General features: G+C 47.4%; 1 protein-coding gene and 1 long non-coding RNA gene across 3 annotated transcripts in view; both read left to right on the top strand.

Moving 5' to 3' along the window:
• Window positions 1-18,103, top strand: part of TPRG1 (tumor protein p63 regulated 1) — a 52,999-nt gene that overhangs the window by 16,772 nt on the left and 18,124 nt on the right. For both annotated transcript variants that reach the window (XM_081190658.1, XM_081190659.1), the window contains exon 4: window positions 5,088-5,264. In XM_081190658.1, the coding sequence (XP_081046784.1) occupies window positions 5,088-5,264 (177 nt within the window). The remainder of the gene's footprint in view (window positions 1-5,087; window positions 5,265-18,103) is intronic.
• Window positions 1-18,103, top strand: part of LOC308585239 — a 49,136-nt gene that overhangs the window by 12,909 nt on the left and 18,124 nt on the right. The gene's annotated exons all lie outside the window — the stretch shown is intronic.

Genomic DNA, 18,103 nt, shown 5'->3' with positions numbered 1-18,103 from the left:
TAAGATTAAAAAAGGATGTGTACAAAAAATGGAAAAGGGGGGAAACCACCAAAGAGGAATTCAAACAAATAGCCAGAACGTGTAGACACAAAGTCAGAAAAGCTAAAGCACAGAATGAACTCAGGCTTGCTAGAGAGGTTAAAAGCAACAAAAAAGGCTTTTATGGGTATGTTCGTAGCAAAAGGAAGAACAAAGAAACAGTGGGGTCACTCAGAGGAGAAGATGGTGAAATGCAAACAGGGGACACAGAAAGGGCTGAACTCCTCAATGCCTTCTTTGCCTCAGTCTTCTCTGATAAAGAAAACAATGCCCGACCTGAATAATTTGGAGCAAATGATTCAACAAAGGAAACACAGCCCAGAATAACTAAGGAGACAGTACAAGAATATTTGGCTAGTTTAGATGTATTCAAGTCTCCAGGGCCAGATGAACTGCATCCAAGAGTATTAAAAGAACTGGCAGATGTGATCTCAGAACCACTGGCAGTCATCTTTGAGAATTCCTGGAGAACAGGCGAAGTCCCGGCAGACTGGAGGAGGGCAAATGTTGTCCCTATTTTCAAAAAGGGGAAAAGAGAGGACCCAAATAATTACCGCCCAGTCAGTCTGACATCAATAGCAGGGAAGATTCTGGAGCAGATCATTAAGCAAACAGTCTGTGAGCACCTAGAAAGGAATGCTGTGATCACCAATAGTCAGCATGGATTTCTGAAAAATAAGTCATGTCAGACTAACCTGATCTCATTTTTTGACAGAATTACAAGCCTGGTAGATGAAGGGAACTCAGTGGATATAGCCTATCTTGATTTCAGCAAGGCATTTGACAAGGTGCCCCATGATATTCTTGTAAAGAAGCTGGTAAAATGCGGTCTTGACTCTGCTACCACTCAGTGGATTTGTAACTGGATGACTGACCGAACCCAAAGGGTGCTCATCAATGGTTCCTCTTCATCCTGGAGAAGAGTGACTAGTGGGGTGCCACAGGGTTCTGTCTTGGGCCCGGTCTTATTTAACATCTTTATCAACGACTTGGATGATGGACTCAAGGGCATCCTGATCAAATTTGCAGATGACACCAAACTGGGAGGGGTGGCTAACACCCCAGAGGACAGGATCACACTTCAAAACGACCTTGACAGATTAGAGAACTGGGCAAAAACAAACAAAATGAATTTTAACAGGGAGAAATGTAAAGTATTGCACTTGGGCAAAAAAAAATGAGAGGCACAAATACAAGATGGGTGACACCTGGCTTGAGAGCAGTACATGTGAAAAGGATCTAGGAGTCTTGGTTGACCACAAACTTGACATGAGCCAACAGTGTGACGCGGCAGCTAAAAAAGCCAATGCAATCCTGGGCTGCATCAATAGGAGTATAGCATCTAGATCAAGGGAAGTAATAGTGCCACTGTATTCTGCTCTGGTCAGACCACACCTGGAGTACTGTGTCCAGTTCTGGGCACCACAATTCAAGAAGGACACTGACAAACTGGAACGTGTCCAGAGGAGGGCAACCAAAATGGTCAAAGGCCTGGAAACGATGCCTTATGAGGAACGGCTAAGGGAGCTGGGCATGTTTAGCCTGGAGAAGAGGAGGTTAAGGGGTGATATGATAGCCATGTTCAAATATATAAAAGGATGTCACATAGAGGAGGGAGAAAGGTTGTTTTCTGCTGCTCCAGAGAAGCGGGCACGGAGCAATGGATCCAAACTACAAGAAAGAAGATTCCACCTAAACATTAGGAAGAACTTCCTGACAGTAAGAGCTGTTCGACAGTGGAATTTGCTGCCAAGGAGTGTGGTGGAGTCTCCTTCTTTGGAGGTCTTTAAGCAGAGGCTTGACAACCATATGTCAGGAGTGCTCTGATGGTGTTTCCTGCTTGGCAGGGGGTTGGACTCGATGGCCCTTGTGGTCTCTTCCAACTCTAGGATTCTATGATTCTATGATTCTAATCCTTTGGCAGGTCTTGATTGAGCTTCGTTGTGTAAGTAGGATAATTTTATAAAATTAAATTTATATAAGTCAAATAACATAGAGAAAGTAAAGCTTAAGCATGTATTTAAGGAACTTAATTCGGGAACACAAGGGGAAGATTGGAGGTCTTGTCAAATTTAATCACAAATGGATGTGCAAACCAAGTATTAGTAAAAGAATGAATAATGGTTCATTTCTTATTTTGCCTATAACTTCTATTGCATATTTCTGTTATAAAGTTTTCAACCAATAAAGCATTTAAAGAAAGAAGAAGGAATGAAGACCTTGTGAATGAGGCAGGGGTGTGAAGGTTTACTAGATGGTGCAAAAAAAGAATGAATTCATGAACACAGAATCGCAGAATCTTGGCATTGGAAGGGACCCTAAGGCTTATCTAGTCCAACGCCCAGCAACACAGAAATCACAGCTAAATGATCCCTGAATAATCACCCAACCTCTGCTTAGAAATCTCCAATGGCAAATCACGTTGGAACTCAGAACTCCTGACACAAATTGGCAAATTTGTTTCTGATAATGCTAATTATGCAGAATGAAAGATCTCTTCCGCTATATCAAATTAAAAAGATTTTGCAAGAGGAGATGGTTTTCGCAGAGCCCGGAAGGCACCATTTGCCAGCCTGGTGCAACCAAGGAGGGGGAAGGAAATTCAGTTTGCCTCCTCTTTTTGCGTGAGCTTTCCTAACTCAGACTCCCCCAAACAACACACAAACCTAAATGCTGCTGTTCTGAGATCCCCCTTTCCCATGCGTTGCAGCGGGTTGGACTAGATGACCCTTGAGAGGTCGCTCCCCACTCAACAATTCAGTGATTCTATGTTAACAGCTCATTCCTTCCTTCGGTCTGCCAAAGTTCAACCGGGGCTGCGTTGACAGCTAGGGCCATTCCTGGACCGAGAGAGCCTGGCCACCGTAGTTTGCGCATTGGTTACTGGATTGCCGCAATGCTCTCCATCTGGGGCTTCCCTTGGGATTGATCCAGAAGCTGCAGTCAGTGCAGAATGCTGCAGCACGATTGCTGACAGGCAGGAGGCCTTGGCAGCATGCAACACTTGGGCTCAGAGATCTGCTGCTGGCCCGAGATCAAGGTGCTACAATTAGAAACTGTTGTACGTTGAATTGTCAAAAGTGACAGGGAAACTGAGAGGTCATAGCGCTCAAACATTTATAAAAAAATGGGACATGTACAAAAAAGTACCTTAAGGAATACTGTAGTAATATGACGTCAACGGCAGGCCTTGAATGACTTCTGTGATTATGTGGACATTTATAGAATAATGTTAGTAATGAAAATTAACAAAGCTATATGGAACAACTGATTGGTTCAAAATTGGGGAAGGAGTACGGCAAGGCTGTATATTAAGCCCCAGCTTATTTGACTTATATGCAGAATTCATCATGCAAAAGGCTGGACTGGATGAATCCCAATCTGGAATTAAGATTGCCAGGAGAAATATCAACAACCTCAGATAGGCAGATGACACAACCTTGATGGAAGAAAGTGAGGAGGAATTAAAGAACCTTTGAATGAGGGTGAAAGAGGAGAGCTCAAAATATGGTCTGAAGCTCAACATCAAAAAAATGAAGATCATGGCCACTGGTCCCATCACCTCTTGGCAAATAGAAGGGGAAGAATTGGAGGCAGTGAGAGATTTTACTTTCTTGGGCTCCATGATCACTGCAGATGGTGACAGCAGTCACGAAATTAAAAGATGCCTGCTTCTTGGGAGGAAAGCAATGACAAACCTAGACAGCATCTTAAAAAGCAGAGACATCACCTTGCCAACAAAGATCCGTATAGTTAAAGCTATGGTTTTCCCAGTAGTGATGTATGGAAATGAGAGCTGGACCACAAAGAAGGCTGATCGCCGAAGAAGAGTTTGGATTTGATATCCCGCTTTATTACTGCCCAAAGGAGTCTCAAAGCGGCTAACATTCTCCTTTCCCTTCCTCCCCCACAACAAACACTCTGTGAGGTGAGTGAGGCTGAGAGACTTCAGAGAAGTGTTACTAGCCCAAGGTCACCCAGCAGCTGCATGTGGAGGAGCGAGGAAGCGAACCCGGTTCACCAGATCACAAATCCACCACTCTGAACCACTACACTACACTGGCTCTTGAAGGATTTATGCTTTTGAATTCTGGTGCTGGAGGAGACTCTTGAGAGTCCCATGGACTGCAAGAAGATCCAACCTCTCCATTCTGAAGGAAATCAGCCCTGAGTGCTCACTGGAAGGCCACATCCTGAAGCTGAAGCTCCAATACTTTGGCCACCTCATGAGAAGAGAAGACTCCCTGGAAAAGACCCTGATGCTGGGAAAGATGGAGGGCACAAGAAGAAGGAAACGTCAGAGGACGAGATGGTGGGACAGTGTCCTCAAAGCGGCCAGCATGAGTTTGACCAAACTGCAGAAGGCAGCGGAAGACAGGAGTGCCTGGCGTGCTCTGGTCCAGGGGGTCACGTAGAGGCAGACACGACTAAACAACAACAACAACAACAAAATGGACAAGATAAGTAGTAGGTGCATGGTGTTGTGACAGGAAGTCATTATAGAAGAAAGAAGAATTTATTGTGATTGGATGTAACACTTATTACCGATTTTATTTCTCAGGACAAACTTTTGTTTGCTTTTTAAAAAACCAATAAAGCATCTAAAACAAAAAAACAAGGCGTTACTATTAGTATACAAAACCCTTCACTACTTGGGACCAGTCTACCTGTGAGATCGTCTTACCCCATATGCTCCTACCTGAGCACCTGGAGTGATGGAATTGGCACTTTGGCAACACTTTGAAACTCCCTGCTTATTGACACCTTCATTGCACCTTCACTGCACGCTTTTTGGACTCGCTGAAGACATTCTTATTTGGGCAAGCCTACCCACACTGAGAAAGTTTGAGGGAGTTTTAATTTGTTTTCACCTCTTCTATTGCGGTTCTAGTTTTCTGTACGTTTTCAAACATGGTGGCATTTTCTAAAAATTATTGCATTATCTTGTTTTGCAAACCGCTTTGAGGTTTTCTCCTCTGTTATAGTGGTATATAAACTTTATTCAATAAATGAACTACGCTGGGTCTCCTTTCTTTGCCCTGCTCCAGGATAGACCACTGGAACAACGAGAAGGAGCGTGTCGTGGTCATCACAGACTCCGCCCTCCTGGTCTGCAAATACGACTTCATCATGCTGAAGTGCTTGGAGCTGCAGAGAGTCCCCCTGAGCTACATCAACCGCATCTGCCTGGGCCCTTTCACCTTTCCTGAGAAGTCCTTGGACAGGTGAGGCACACACCTGCAGGTGGTCAGCGTGATTATTCGGGGGGGGGGGAGGGAGGAGGTTGTGATGGCTCCAACCTGCTTTTGATATTCACTGCTGAAATGGAGCCTGAATGTTCATGGAGTACTGTGTCCAGTTCTGGGCACCACAGTTCAAGAAGGACACTGACAAACTGGAACGTGTCCAGAGGAGGGCAACCAAAATGGTCAAAGGCCTGGAAACGATGCCTTATGAGGAACGGCTAAGGGAGCTGGGCATGTTTAGCCTGGAGAAGAGGAGGTTAAGGGGGGATATGATAGCCATGTTCAAATATATAAAAGGATGTCACATAGAGGAGGGACAAAGGTTGTTTTCTGCTGCTCCAGAGAAGCGGACACGGAGCAATGGATCCAAACTACACGAAAGAAGATTCCACCTAAACATTAGGAAGAACTTCCTGACAGTAAGAGCTGTTCGACAGTGGAATTTGCTGCCAAGGAGTGTGGTGGAGTCTCCTACTTTGGAGGTCTTTAAGCAGAGGCTTGACATCCATATGTCAGGAGTGCTCTGATGGTGTTTCCTGCTTGGCAGGGGGTTGGACTCGATGGCCCTTGTGGTCGCTTCCAACTCTAGGATTCTAGGATTCTATGATTCTATGAATCACAGAATCGTAAAGCTGGAAGGGACCCCAGAGGTCATCCAGTCCAACCTGCTGCAGTGCATGGATCTCAACTAAAGCATCACTTTGTGGACTCTCCTTCCTTGGAGGCTTTTAAGCAGAGGTTGGGTGGCCATCTGTCATGGCCATCTGTCAGCTGAGATCCCTGCATTGCAGGGGGTTGGACTAGATGACCCTTGGATGTACCTCCCAACTCTAAAATTCTATGATTCTATAATAATAATTAATAATTAAATATATATATATACCCCGTCCTCCCTGGCCAGAGCTGGGCTCAGGGTGGCTAAGACCAGTAAAATTACAGTAAAAACAGTAAAAACATATTAGGGGAAAAAACCAATTTAAAATGCAATTTAAAATGCAGCCTCGATTACGATATCTTTACTGTCATTGTCCCTTGCGGAACAATGAAATTGAAAAAATTCATTTTAAAAGTAGCCCATAGATCAAGACCATAAGGGGAGGGAAACATAAGGGTTAGACTGAGTCCAAACCAAAGGCCAGGCGGAACAGCTCTGTCTTGCAGGCCCTGCAGAAAGATGTCAAGTCCCGCAGGGCCCTGGTCTCTTGTGACAGAGCGTTCCACCAAGTTGGGGCCAGTACTGAAAAGGCCCTGGCTCTAGTTGAGACCAATCTAACCACCTTGAGACCTGGGACCTCAGAAATGTTGCATTTGTGGACCTTAAGGTCCTCCGCGGGGCATACCAGGAGAGGCCTATGAAGAAGGACTTCCTTTTATCTGTCCTAAATCTTCCAGCATCCTTCTTCACTGGATGCCCATTGCATGTCTCCTCCGCCCGGCCTTTTCTCTTAACTGAAAAGCCCCAAATGTTGTAGCCGTTCCTCTTGGTGGGGAGTTTCTCCATCCCGTCAATCAATTTGGTTGCCCTTCCCTGAGCCTCCTCCAGCTCCTTTGTTAAAGGCTCCCTCTGGAGAGACTACGCAGCTGGCAAAACTCCCCTGTTCCAGCGAAGGAGACTCAGCGGTGGGCGAAGCAAATGGACCTGGCAAAAGAGGAGGGAGACTTTGGTGGGGCAGACTCTCCTAGGCTCCACTCCCAACATTTTCTGGGTTTAGGGTTATGCGGTAATTATACGCCGTTCCAGGCATCACGAGGTTTGCTTTTAAAATATATATTAAAAAGATAATCTTCATCATAATACACGGTCCTTAAGAAAATAATTGCCGAGGTTCTTATGAATGGCTGCATGTGAATGGCACGGACAAGTTTGAACACAGCACACATTCCAGTCGTGGAAGAGGCTTCTTACCTTCGCTTCCAACACCCAACGCCTTGTGATTTTTGCAGGCTGCTCTTTTCATTTCCCAGTTTGAAAAGGCCCTTCCTTTCCTGTTTGTTTTAAAAATGCCAGGTTTCGTTTTGCTGTGTGCATCTGGGGGCAATCCTCTCTCGCAGAAGATGCCCAGTTTTGAGCAAGTCTCTGCACTCTGCACTCTTCAGGGGGACACAGCACATCTTCAAGTGCACAAAGAAGACTCTGCTTTTACCCTCCTGCCTGGGGAGTGCTACTTGGAGGGCTTTAAGAGAGGATTGGACAAATTGATGGAGGAGAGGACTATCATTTCCTGGAAGCCCCGGGATGGGAGAGGGCTCTTGTGTTCAAATCCTGCTAGGGGGTTTCCTGCAGGCATCTGGTTGGGTGCTGAGAGAACAGGGTGCTGGACTGAAGGGGCCCCTGGCCTGACCCAGCAGCCTCTTATTAGGGTCTTACATTTTAAATGTAAGTCACTTAGTCGTAATTAGGTAATATGCAGCTTTCCCATACCGGAATCAAACCTGCAACCTTGGTGTTATCAGCACCACACTAACCAACTGAGCTATCCAAAGCACATGACAAGTTGTAATAATAATACAGTCTCATACCTTAGTTTTCGAACAGCTTAGTTCCTGAACGTTTTGGCTCCCGAACGTCGGAAGTGACTGCTCCAGTTTGCAAACTAGTTTTGGAAGCTGAACGTCCGATGAGGTTTCCGCAGCTTCTGATTGGTTGCAGGAGCTTTCTGCGGCCAGTCAGAAGCTGTGATTTGGTTTTCAAATGTTTGGAAGTCGGACGGACTTCCAGAATTGATTCTGTTCGACTTCCAAGGTACAACGGAAATAATAATAATAATAGTTTGATAATAGTGCAATGTGGAATGTAGCCTCTCCCCAAGAAATAGGCAGAATCAGGTTCATGTGCTAGGAGAAAGTTCTGGTTTTAATATTCCAGAATTGTTGGTGGACATTAATATATTCATATCAGTTTACGAATAAACTTTCCCCCTCTAGAAACAAGTTGCTTGAAACAGCTTACCAAACAAAAATGCAAGCATATAAATAATGCTCTTTCCGGAAAGCAATTACCAGGTGCTGCACTTTACAGACTAACATGCTCCCAGAAGACTGATTCCCTGCCCCAAGGATCTTCCAGTTTAACATAGCAAAAGGGGGCCTGAGACTCCTGACCAGTTGAGCTGCGGGTTCCAGTTAAGCTACGTTTCCCAAGTGCTGTGCAAAATCGCCCTCCCCATGCCAGCCATCTCTCGCTTCCTTGGGCTGGTGGAAAGGTGGGGAGGGAGAGAGAGAATTGGATTGAGGTCACTGTTCCCAAATTGCTCTGCCCACCGCATGCCAAAGTCGGGCTCCTCTTACTGACTCTCCTCGGGACGTGCCCAAACTTGGTTTCCGAGTGGCGAGGCCAAGCTGGTGGGGTTGTTGTGGCCGTGTTGTGCTAAGGTAAGAGGGGAAGAAGGCATCCTGGTCACATAATGGAAACGGAAGCAGTCAGCTTGGCACACCTGAATGCTGCAGAGATTAACTTATTCAAACATTTGGCCTCCTCTCACAAGTGACCTTGCAGTGACTCTCCCATACCTGGAAATGGGTTCCAAAGGGAGAGTGGTTTGCAGATCTGCCCAGCACCTGGAGATTGTTTAGAGGCAGGGCTTCTGGAAAAGAAGGAAAATCATAGAATTGTAGAACTGTTGGAAGGGGCCATGAGGGTCTCCTAGCCCAATCCCCTGCAATGCAGAAATCTTTTTGCCCATGGTGGGTCTCAAATCCATGCTTGTCCAACAGGTAGATTGGGAACTACCGGTAGATCACTGGACGTCTGTCGATCAGTGGCTCCCCCCAAAGAAGCTACTGTAAAAAACTTTGACTCCCCTAAAAAAGGCTCAACATCTTTGCCCTGCACCCCTAAAATGACCTGAACCACCAAAAGCAGGGCTTTCCTTCCTAAAAAAAAAAGCTCCTGAACCCCCCAAAAGGGGGTAGATCACTGCCAGTTTTTAACTCTGTGAGCAGATCGCAGTCTCTTGGAAGTTGACCACCCCTGCTCTACATGTATTAGATAAATTCAAGAAGGATAAAGCTATCAGGGTACTAGACAGGGTTTCTCTGCTCTGCCTGAACAATGGAAGGCAGCAATGCTTCTGAATATCCGTTGCTGGAAACCAGAGAACGGGAGAGCTGTGTTTGAATCCTGCTTGTGGATTTCCCATCAGGTTGGCCACTGTGAGAACAGGATGACTAGAATGGTCCCTCTTTCGCCTAATCCAGCAGGGTCTCCTTGGTTCCCAAGGTATATATAGGGCCTTGGATAGTGGCAACCTAGCAGTCTGAAAGCACGTCAAAGTGCAAGTAGATAAATAGGTACCGCTCCAGCGGGAAGGCAAATGGTGTTTCCATGCGCTGCTCTGGTTCGCCAGAAGCCTCTTAGTCATGCTGGCCACATGACCCGGAAGCTGTACGCCGGCTCCCTCGGCCAATAAAGAGAGATGAGCGCCGCAACCCCAGAGTCGGCCATGACTGGCCCTAATGGTCAGGGGTCCCTTTACCTTTACCTTTACCAGCACCTTGTCTTTAGCCCCAGAACTCGCTGGCAGGCAATGCAACTCTTTCAGCAGTGGTGTAACCTGATGGTCCTATCCTGCCCCAGGGGTTTAAGACTGAGATAGGCCACGCACACTCTGAATATTCCTTGGGTCAAGAGTCTGCCTCTCTTGGCATGGGTGTTAGTGTATAAAACACTGATGGGTTCAAGACTACACGCTTTCTGAAACAAAGCACAACCACCCTTCAAAATCCACACTTCTCTGAATTTTGCAGTTCACTTCTCCAACCAAGTAATGTGTACATAAATGCACCTATTAGTGAAAGCAGCATGCAAAGTGCATTAGATAAGGGGAAATTGCATTGCAAAAAGTGCATATAGCAATTATACAAAACTTGTGTACACACTATTACTGTAAATATGCACTAATGTGCTTCTGAATTTGCTTTTTTAAAAAATAAAAATAAATAAATTGCCAACTGGTGTAGAGTAGTGAACTTAAGACTGGGAAAATACGGAAATGAGAGAAAACCAAGACTTAGATTTGGTCATCACACAAGTCCTTTGGAGCTGGTTAGAATCATTTCTGGGGTTCTTTCTCTACCTCCCAAGACCCAGCTTGCAGTCACAATGTACAACATGCCCCATGGTAGATTAAGGCCTAGTTTGGCGCAGTGGGGCAGTGGACAAGCACAGTACCTGTGCTACAGACTTGCCATGTTTGAGAAGAGATGGCCTCCCACCTCTGCAAAGGAGTGTTTGCTGCAGGCAACTCACACATGAGCTTATGTCAGAGAGAATAATCTATCCTTTTTGCGTGTGTGTGTTTGGGGGGGGGGAATTGAGATTTTGTAAGCCAAAGAGTATGGGGAAGTCTGTACCACCCATTATTCCACGGATGAGGCAATGCTGTTCACAGAGAGCCAAAATGCCCTTGGCTAGTGATCTCATGCTCTTGAGAAGGCTGGGTGCCTGCTGGGTTTTGGACAGGGGATTAGGCAAGACTGCAGCTGAGTTTCACTCTGTTCTTCAGCAGGTGGCAGTCTTCCCTCTGGCTACAGGAGGGATGGATGTCCCCAAGGGAGGGGGGCGTGCAACGAGAACGAAGGCGCTCCCAAGGGTTATTTCCAGGCAACATGTCAAACCATTTTCTCCTTGCTCTGCCCTTGAGGGCTCTAAATATTCACCCCGGAGAGAGTACAAATTCTAAGGCCGGGGAGAATTTGCTGGCCAGGGTCCTTGTGTTTGCTGGAAGGGATACAGGATTCCTGTCCTTCCTCTAGCCCACCCTCGCTGGCCCAAGGATGGCATGTGCGCAATCTAAGAGTCTTCCACCCCACTGTATAGCATTGCAAGAGATTTGGGGCTGGCGTGGAGACAGCTCTCAGATTGTATAAGACTTAATGGGCATGCCTGAGATGCTCAGATGGCCCCAAGCACTGAGAAGAGGTTGTAGCTTAGGGAACAGAGGACCTTTTGTTGTTGAGTCATTTAGTCATGTCCGCCTCTTCGTGACCCCCTGGACCAGAGCATGCCAGGCACTCCTGTCTTCCACTGCCTCCTGCAGTTTGGTCAAACTCATGCTGGTAGCTTCGAGAACACTGTCCCACCATCTCGTCCTCCGTCATCCCCTTCTCCTTGGGCCCTCCATCTTTCCCAACATCAGGGTCTTTTCCAGGGAGTCTTCTCTTCTCAGGAGGTGGCCAAAGTCTTGGAGCCTCAGCTTCAGGATCTGTCCTTCCAGTGAGCACTCAGGGCTGATTTCCTTCAGAATGGAGAGGTTGGATCTTCTTGCAGTCCATGGGACTCTCAAGAGTCTCCTCCAGCACCATAATTCAAAAGCATCCATTCTTCAGCGATCAGCCTTCTTTATGGTCCAGCTCTCACTTCCATACATCACTACTGGGAAATCCATAGCTTTAACTATATGGACCTTTGTTGGCAAGGTGATGTCTCTGCTTTTTAAGGTGCTGTCTAGGTTTGCCATCACCTTTCTCCCAAGGTGCAGGCGTCTTTTAATTTCGTGACTGCTGTCACCAGAGGACCTATTTGGATGCAGAAAGCTCCAGGGTCAACCTGTGGGAGCATCTGCAGGAGGGCTGCAGCCAGGGGTCAATGCAAGCATAAGAACACAGGGAGAGTCTGCTGGATCAGGCCCATCTAGTCCGCCCTCCTGTTCTTACAGAGCAGGACCAGATACCCCAATGGGAAACCAGCAAGCAGGATCCCAGAGCAAGAGCAGCTCTCACCTCCCGTGGTCTCCAGAAACCAGGATTCAGAAGCTGCCTCCATCCGTGGGGGCAGAGCAGAACCAGCCTTGCTAGAGCCATCGATAGCCCTCTCTTCCCCCTCCTCCATGAATTTAATGGATCTTCTTTGCAAGCCATCCAAGTCAATGGCCATCACTGTTTCCTGCGCCATAGGAGGGGAGAGAGCTCTTGGGCTCCAGTTCTGCTTGGGGGTTTCCCAGAAGGGTATCTGACCGGCCACAGGATGCGTGGTGAGATGGGCACCCTATGGTCTGATTCAGTAGGGTCCTCTTAATTTCCTATCAGGCCAAAGGCCCAGACATCCTTAGTTCATTTGTTAAGAGCATGGCGCTGATAACACCAAGGTTGCAGGTTCGATCCCAGTATGGGACAGCTGCATATTCCTGCATTTCAGGGGGTTGGACTAGATGACCCTCAGGGTCCCTTCCAACTCTCTGGTTCTAAGATTCTATTCTATTCTTGGTGATCCTGAGAGGTAGAATGAGGAAAAACCGTTGACATCTATCATATTTTTCGCTCCATAAGACGCACGTTTTTCCTCTTAAAAACTAAGGGGAAATGTCTGTGTGTCTTATGGAGCAAATGTGTGGTCCCTGGAGCTAAATTGCTGGAGTCCTGCTTTCCTGGCTTCTGGGATTCAGAATATTTTTTTTCCTTGTTTTCCTCTTCCAAAAACTAGGTGCGTCTTATGGTCTGGTGCGTCTTATAGAGCGAAAAATACGGCATTTCACTTGTACTCCATGTCTCCTGTAAAAATACGATGTCATAACCTTGGATGAATTTAACAAAGGACAGGTCAGATGCCTTTTTAGGCCAGCTTGCGACATTCCATGTTAGAAGGCTAAAGTTGGCTTTGGCTTTGCTGAAGTCTAGTCTTTGTCAGTTGTCTTCTGAAGAACTTTTGGAGTTTGCCATTTTGTTGTGGCAACTGGCTGTCATTTATTCTGATGGTATCCTTACATGGTGGTCTCTGTTATACCAAATTGCAATTCAATGTATTCCTGTTGTGTTTTATGATTTTCCTGATATTGTAAGTGAGCCGGAACTGGTCTGTGACCGTAATAATGGAATTCTAATTCTGATTCTATTCTATTCTATCCACCATCCTGTTCTCACAGTGACTCAGCAGATGCCCCATTGTGAAGGCCACAAGTTGGACATGAGTGCAGCCCCCAACTTGGTTAGAAGTTTTCGAGCTAGGAAAAGGAAGTCTTAGAGCCCTCCAGACTGGTTTATTGCTTTTGTGGGGGTCTTATGCAACATGTCAGTGAAATGACCACAGACCATTTGTAGTGGATTTATACCACTGATGGCTGTTGGCTGTGATGGCTAATGCTGTGTCGCCATGGTCAGACACAGAAAGGCTTCCAAACACCAGTTGGCGAAAACCACAGGAGTGGGGAGCTGTGTTCGAATCCTGGAGATTTCCCATTGAGGCATCTTGTTGGCCACTGTGAGGACAGGATGTTGGGGAAGATGGGCCCCGCAGCCTGATCTAGCAGGCTCTCCTGATATTCTGCGTGTTTCAATTTCGATTACATCCTGGGTTGGTGTGTTGAGGAAGGGGCTGAGCTGGTTGGCTTTTTTTGGTTCCTCCCCACTTTGTGATGATTCAAGGATCCGTTCTGTTGGACGGGGTGCAGGGAAGAGAGAAGCCGGGACGTTCTGGATTGGCGATGCCATTCGGAGCGTGCCTGGTCTTGCTCGTCAATCTGGCACGAGTCTCCCAGCGGAGGAAAGCAGATGGCTGCCATCACGTTGGAAGAGAAAACGCCACTGGGAGCCAAGTTTGTGGGTTTGGTGCTACAGCCTCCCCATTGCCCCCCCCCTCCAGATTGAGAATTAAAATAAGAAATAAACATCCAACCAAGAGCTGAAAGGAGGATCTAGTTAAATGCCCTCCTCGCACCTGAGTCATGCTGATTATTTAGGGTGTGCTTTCTGCCCCTTCAGGGGTTTGGTGTGTTCCTGCCAGCCCAGCCCAGCCAGATAATGCCAAATCAGTCCCTTGGTGACGTCTGACTCCATCTCACTTTCTCTGTACCTCTCAGGAGGCAATTATAAAAGGCCGTTTTCCCTCCTTTGGAGCAGGGCTTTTTGATCCTCTGGCCACCTCTGTCCTTGAGAGCCAGTGTGGTGTAGTGGTTAAGAGCGGTAGTCACGTAATCTGGGGAACCGGGTTCACGTCTCCGCTCCTCCACATTCAGCTGCTGGGTGACCTTGGGCTAGTCACACTTCTCTGAAGTCCCCGCTCACCTCACAGAGTGTTTGTTGTGGGGGGAAGAAGGGAAAGGAGAATGTTAGCCGCTTAAAGAATGTCCCTGGGTTAAATTAAAGAGCTGGTTCAAAGATGCAGGTAAAAGGTAAAGGTGGGGTTGTGGTGCTCATCTTGCTTTCAGGCTGAGGGAGCCAGTGTTTGTCCACAGACAGCTTTCCAAGTCATGTGGTCGGCATGACTAAACCGCTTCTGGCGCAACGGGATGCTGTGACAGAAGCCAGAGTGCATGGAAACACTGTTTACCTTCCCGCCACAGTGGTACCTATTTATCTACTTGCACTGGTGTGCTTTCGAACTGCTAGATTGGCAGGAGCTGGGACAGAGCAGCGGGAGCTCACCCTGTTGTAGGCATTCAAACTGCTGACCTTCTGATTGGCAAGCCCAAGAGGCTCAGCGGTTTAGACCACAGCGCCACGCACATCCTTTGAAAGTTGCAGAGCAGAGCTAAGTCAGGGAACAGCAGCACAACAGAAAGGGGGGAATCTGCTCACTCCAGTCACAAAATCTAAGGTGGATTATGAGCTGGCAAGCCTGAGAATCCCAACTGAAAGAGGAGCAAAAATGGCCAGCGTTTGCTCATTGGACTAGATGACCCTCACGGTCCCTTCCTGTTCTACAATTCTGTGATTCTATGTCATTTATTATGCCCTCCAGTTTTGCATTGTGTTTCCTTTGCATAGGAATGAATGGAACAGCAGGCTGCTCATTAGTTAAGTGTGTACAATTCCACCACAGGAGCAAGGCAGATAAGGTAGCTTTTTTATGTCAGAAGTCAAACTGCAGCAGAGTTGAAAGAGAGCTGTGTGTGGCAAACCCAGATCAGAAGAGACATTGATGCCTTCTTGCACCCCTATCTATGAGTGTCCTGAACTATCCTAGCTTTGTTTAAAATATAATATAATATAATATAATATAATATAATATAATATAATATAATATAATATAATATAATATAATATAATATTTATACCCCACCCATCTGGCTGAGCTTCCCCAGCCACTCTGGGTGGCTTCCAACAAAATATTAAAATACAATAGTCCGTCAAACATTGAAAGCTTCCCTAAACAGGGCTGCCTTCAGATGTCTTCTAAAAGTCTGGTAGTTGTTTTTCTCTTTGAGATCTGGTGGGGGGCATTCCACAGGGCAGGTGCCACTACCGAGAAGGCCCTCTGCCTGGTTCCCTGTAACTTTGCTTCTCGCAGTGAAGGAACCGCCAGAAGGCCCTCGGCGCTGGACCTCAGTGTCCGGGCAGAACGATGGGGGTGGAGATGCTCCTTCAGGTATACTGGGCTGAGGCCGTTTAGGGCTTTAAAGGTCAGCACCAACACTTGGAATTGTGCTCGGAAACATACTGGGAGTCAATGTAGGTCTTTCAGGACCGGCGTTATGTGGTCTTGGCGGCCGCTCCCAGTCACCAGTCTAGCTGTCGCATTCTGGATTAGTTGTAGTTTCCAGATCACCTTCAAAGGTAGCTCCACATAGAGCGCATTGCAGTAGTCCAAGCGAGAGATAACCAGAGCCTGCACCACTCTGGCGAGGCAGTCCGCAGGCACGTAGGGTCTCAGCCTGCGTACCAGATGGAGCTGGTACACAGCTGCCCTGGACACAGAATTGACTTGAGCCTCCATGGACATCTGTAAGTCCATAATGACTCCCAGGATGCGCACCTGGTCCTTCAGGGGCACAGTTACCCCTTTCAGGACCAGGGAGTCCTCCATACCAGCCCACCCCCTCCCCCCAAAAAAACAGTGCTTCTGTCTTGTCAGGATTCAACCTCAATCTGTTAGTCGCCATCCATCCTCCAACCGCCTCCAGAACCAGGGACTCTGTCATGTGGTCTGTTCTAAAGAGCCCTGCCTTCCTCTGGTGAGGAGGAGGATGGGGGGAGGCTGCCTTTACAGATTTGAAGTAAGATTCAGATGCTAACACTGTCAGATTTTGTGCATGGAATGTGGGGAGGCTGACACACACACACACTTATTGGACCCACAACTTTTGACTTCCCTCCCCAATCTCGCCGATTCACGTTAAGCAGTAGTCGCTGCCCACTTGCTTAACTCCCAAACCCGTTTCTTTGCTTAAAGTGTCGCATTAGAATGTCCTCCGAAATGCATTTTGCGGCAAAGGGGATTCATTGCAGGAAGCACCCAAACCCGCAGCCTGAAATGCTTCCCCTAAGTGATTTATCTCCTGAAACCATGCGGGTAATTAGAGGAACACAAAGAGGAGATTCGAAAATCCCGGTGGGATTATCGCCAAAAGGCATTGTCTGCAACGCTGGCCCTTAGGGTTGACGAGAGCAGCAGCAGCAACAACAACAATAAAGCCCAGGGCAGGAATTGGACACAGGCCTCTTTCAGGAAGACAGGGGAAATCGTGGATGGTTATCTGGCCAAATATGGTGTGGTTGTCGTGGCTGATAGCTCTCCTCCATGAATTTATTCAGTCCTCTTTTCAAGTGATCTAGTTTGATGGCCATCAGTGCATCTTGTGGGAGAGAGTTCCACAGTTCAATGGTGTGCTGCGTGAAGAAATAAACTTCCAGGAGAGATGGGAGGAAGATTGGGGAGGGGAAATGAGACATAGCCAGGATACTTTGGGCCTAAGGGTCCATTAATTCTAGCTTTGCCTCCCTCTCTCAGGAAAGAAAACGCTCTTCAAAAGCATGAATAATATCTCACTAAGTCGCTAGTAAAGCCCTCTCTCCATTTCCCACTTTGATTTTGGGACGGCACTTAGGCTGCCTTGTAAACTGGGCTGCTGAGCACTGTAATTATCCCGGTCTTTGGCTGCGTCGCTTCAAGGGCGTAGTCTCTGCTCAGAGTTGCACCGCCCTGCAAGGCAGAACCAGCGCATGAGAAAAGGGAAGCGAGAATCAGGAGAGGGAGGCTGGAGAGAATGGCCGCCCGGCGCCAGGGGTTCTTCAGCTGTGAGGGGTAGCTCAGTCAGTAGAGCATGAGACTCGGGAACTTGGGGTCATGGGTTTGAGTTTAGCATCAGGTTAAAGATTCCTGCATTGCAGGGGGTGTACTAGATGACTCCCGTAGCCCTTTCCAACTCTGTAAATCTGTGCTTCTGTGATTATGCACTGCAGAGGGTTACATGTTGTTGTTGTTTAGTCGTGTCCGACTCTTCGTGACCCCCTGGACCAGAGCACGCCAGGCCCTCCTGTCTTCCACTGCCTCCCGCAGTTTGGTCAAACTCATGCTGGTAGCTTCGAGAACACTGTCCAACCATCTCGTCCTCTGTCGTCCACTTCTCCTTGTGCCCTCCATCTTTCCCAACATCAGGGTCTTTTCCAGGGAGTCTTTTCTTCTCATGAGGTGACCAAAGTCTTGGAGCCTCAGCTTCAGAATCTGTCCTTCAGAGGCCCCTTCATAGATCACTGCCTTGCTGTGGCGAAGGGGCTTGAATAACTCAGAGAAGCTATGAGCTATGCCATGCAGGGCCACCCAAGATGAACAGGTCATAGTGGAGAGTTTTTACCAAATGTGATCCGCCTGGAGCAGGAACCAGCAAGCCGCTCCAGTATCCCTGCCAAGAAAACTCCATGGACAAAGACAACAGAGTGTTACATAAGAAGGCCCATCTAGACCAGTGTATTGCTCTCACAGTGGCCAACCAGATACTTGTAGGAAGCAGGATCTGACCACAAGAGCCCTCTCTGACCAGTAGCCTTCAGTAGCCCTCTCCTCCATGGATTTTCCCAACCCTCTTTTTAAAGCCATCCAAATTGGTGGTGAGCACCGCTTCCTGTGGCAGAGAGTTCCATAGTTTCATTAGTGTAGGCCAGTGGTT

The sequence above is a fragment of the Podarcis bocagei genome (genome assembly GCF_964188305.1).
Source record: "Podarcis bocagei genome assembly, chromosome: 4".
Classification (NCBI taxonomy): Eukaryota; Metazoa; Chordata; class Lepidosauria; order Squamata; family Lacertidae; genus Podarcis; species Podarcis bocagei.
The sequence above is the reverse complement of the archived record's forward strand: the minus strand, read 5'-3'. Positions and strand labels throughout refer to the sequence as shown.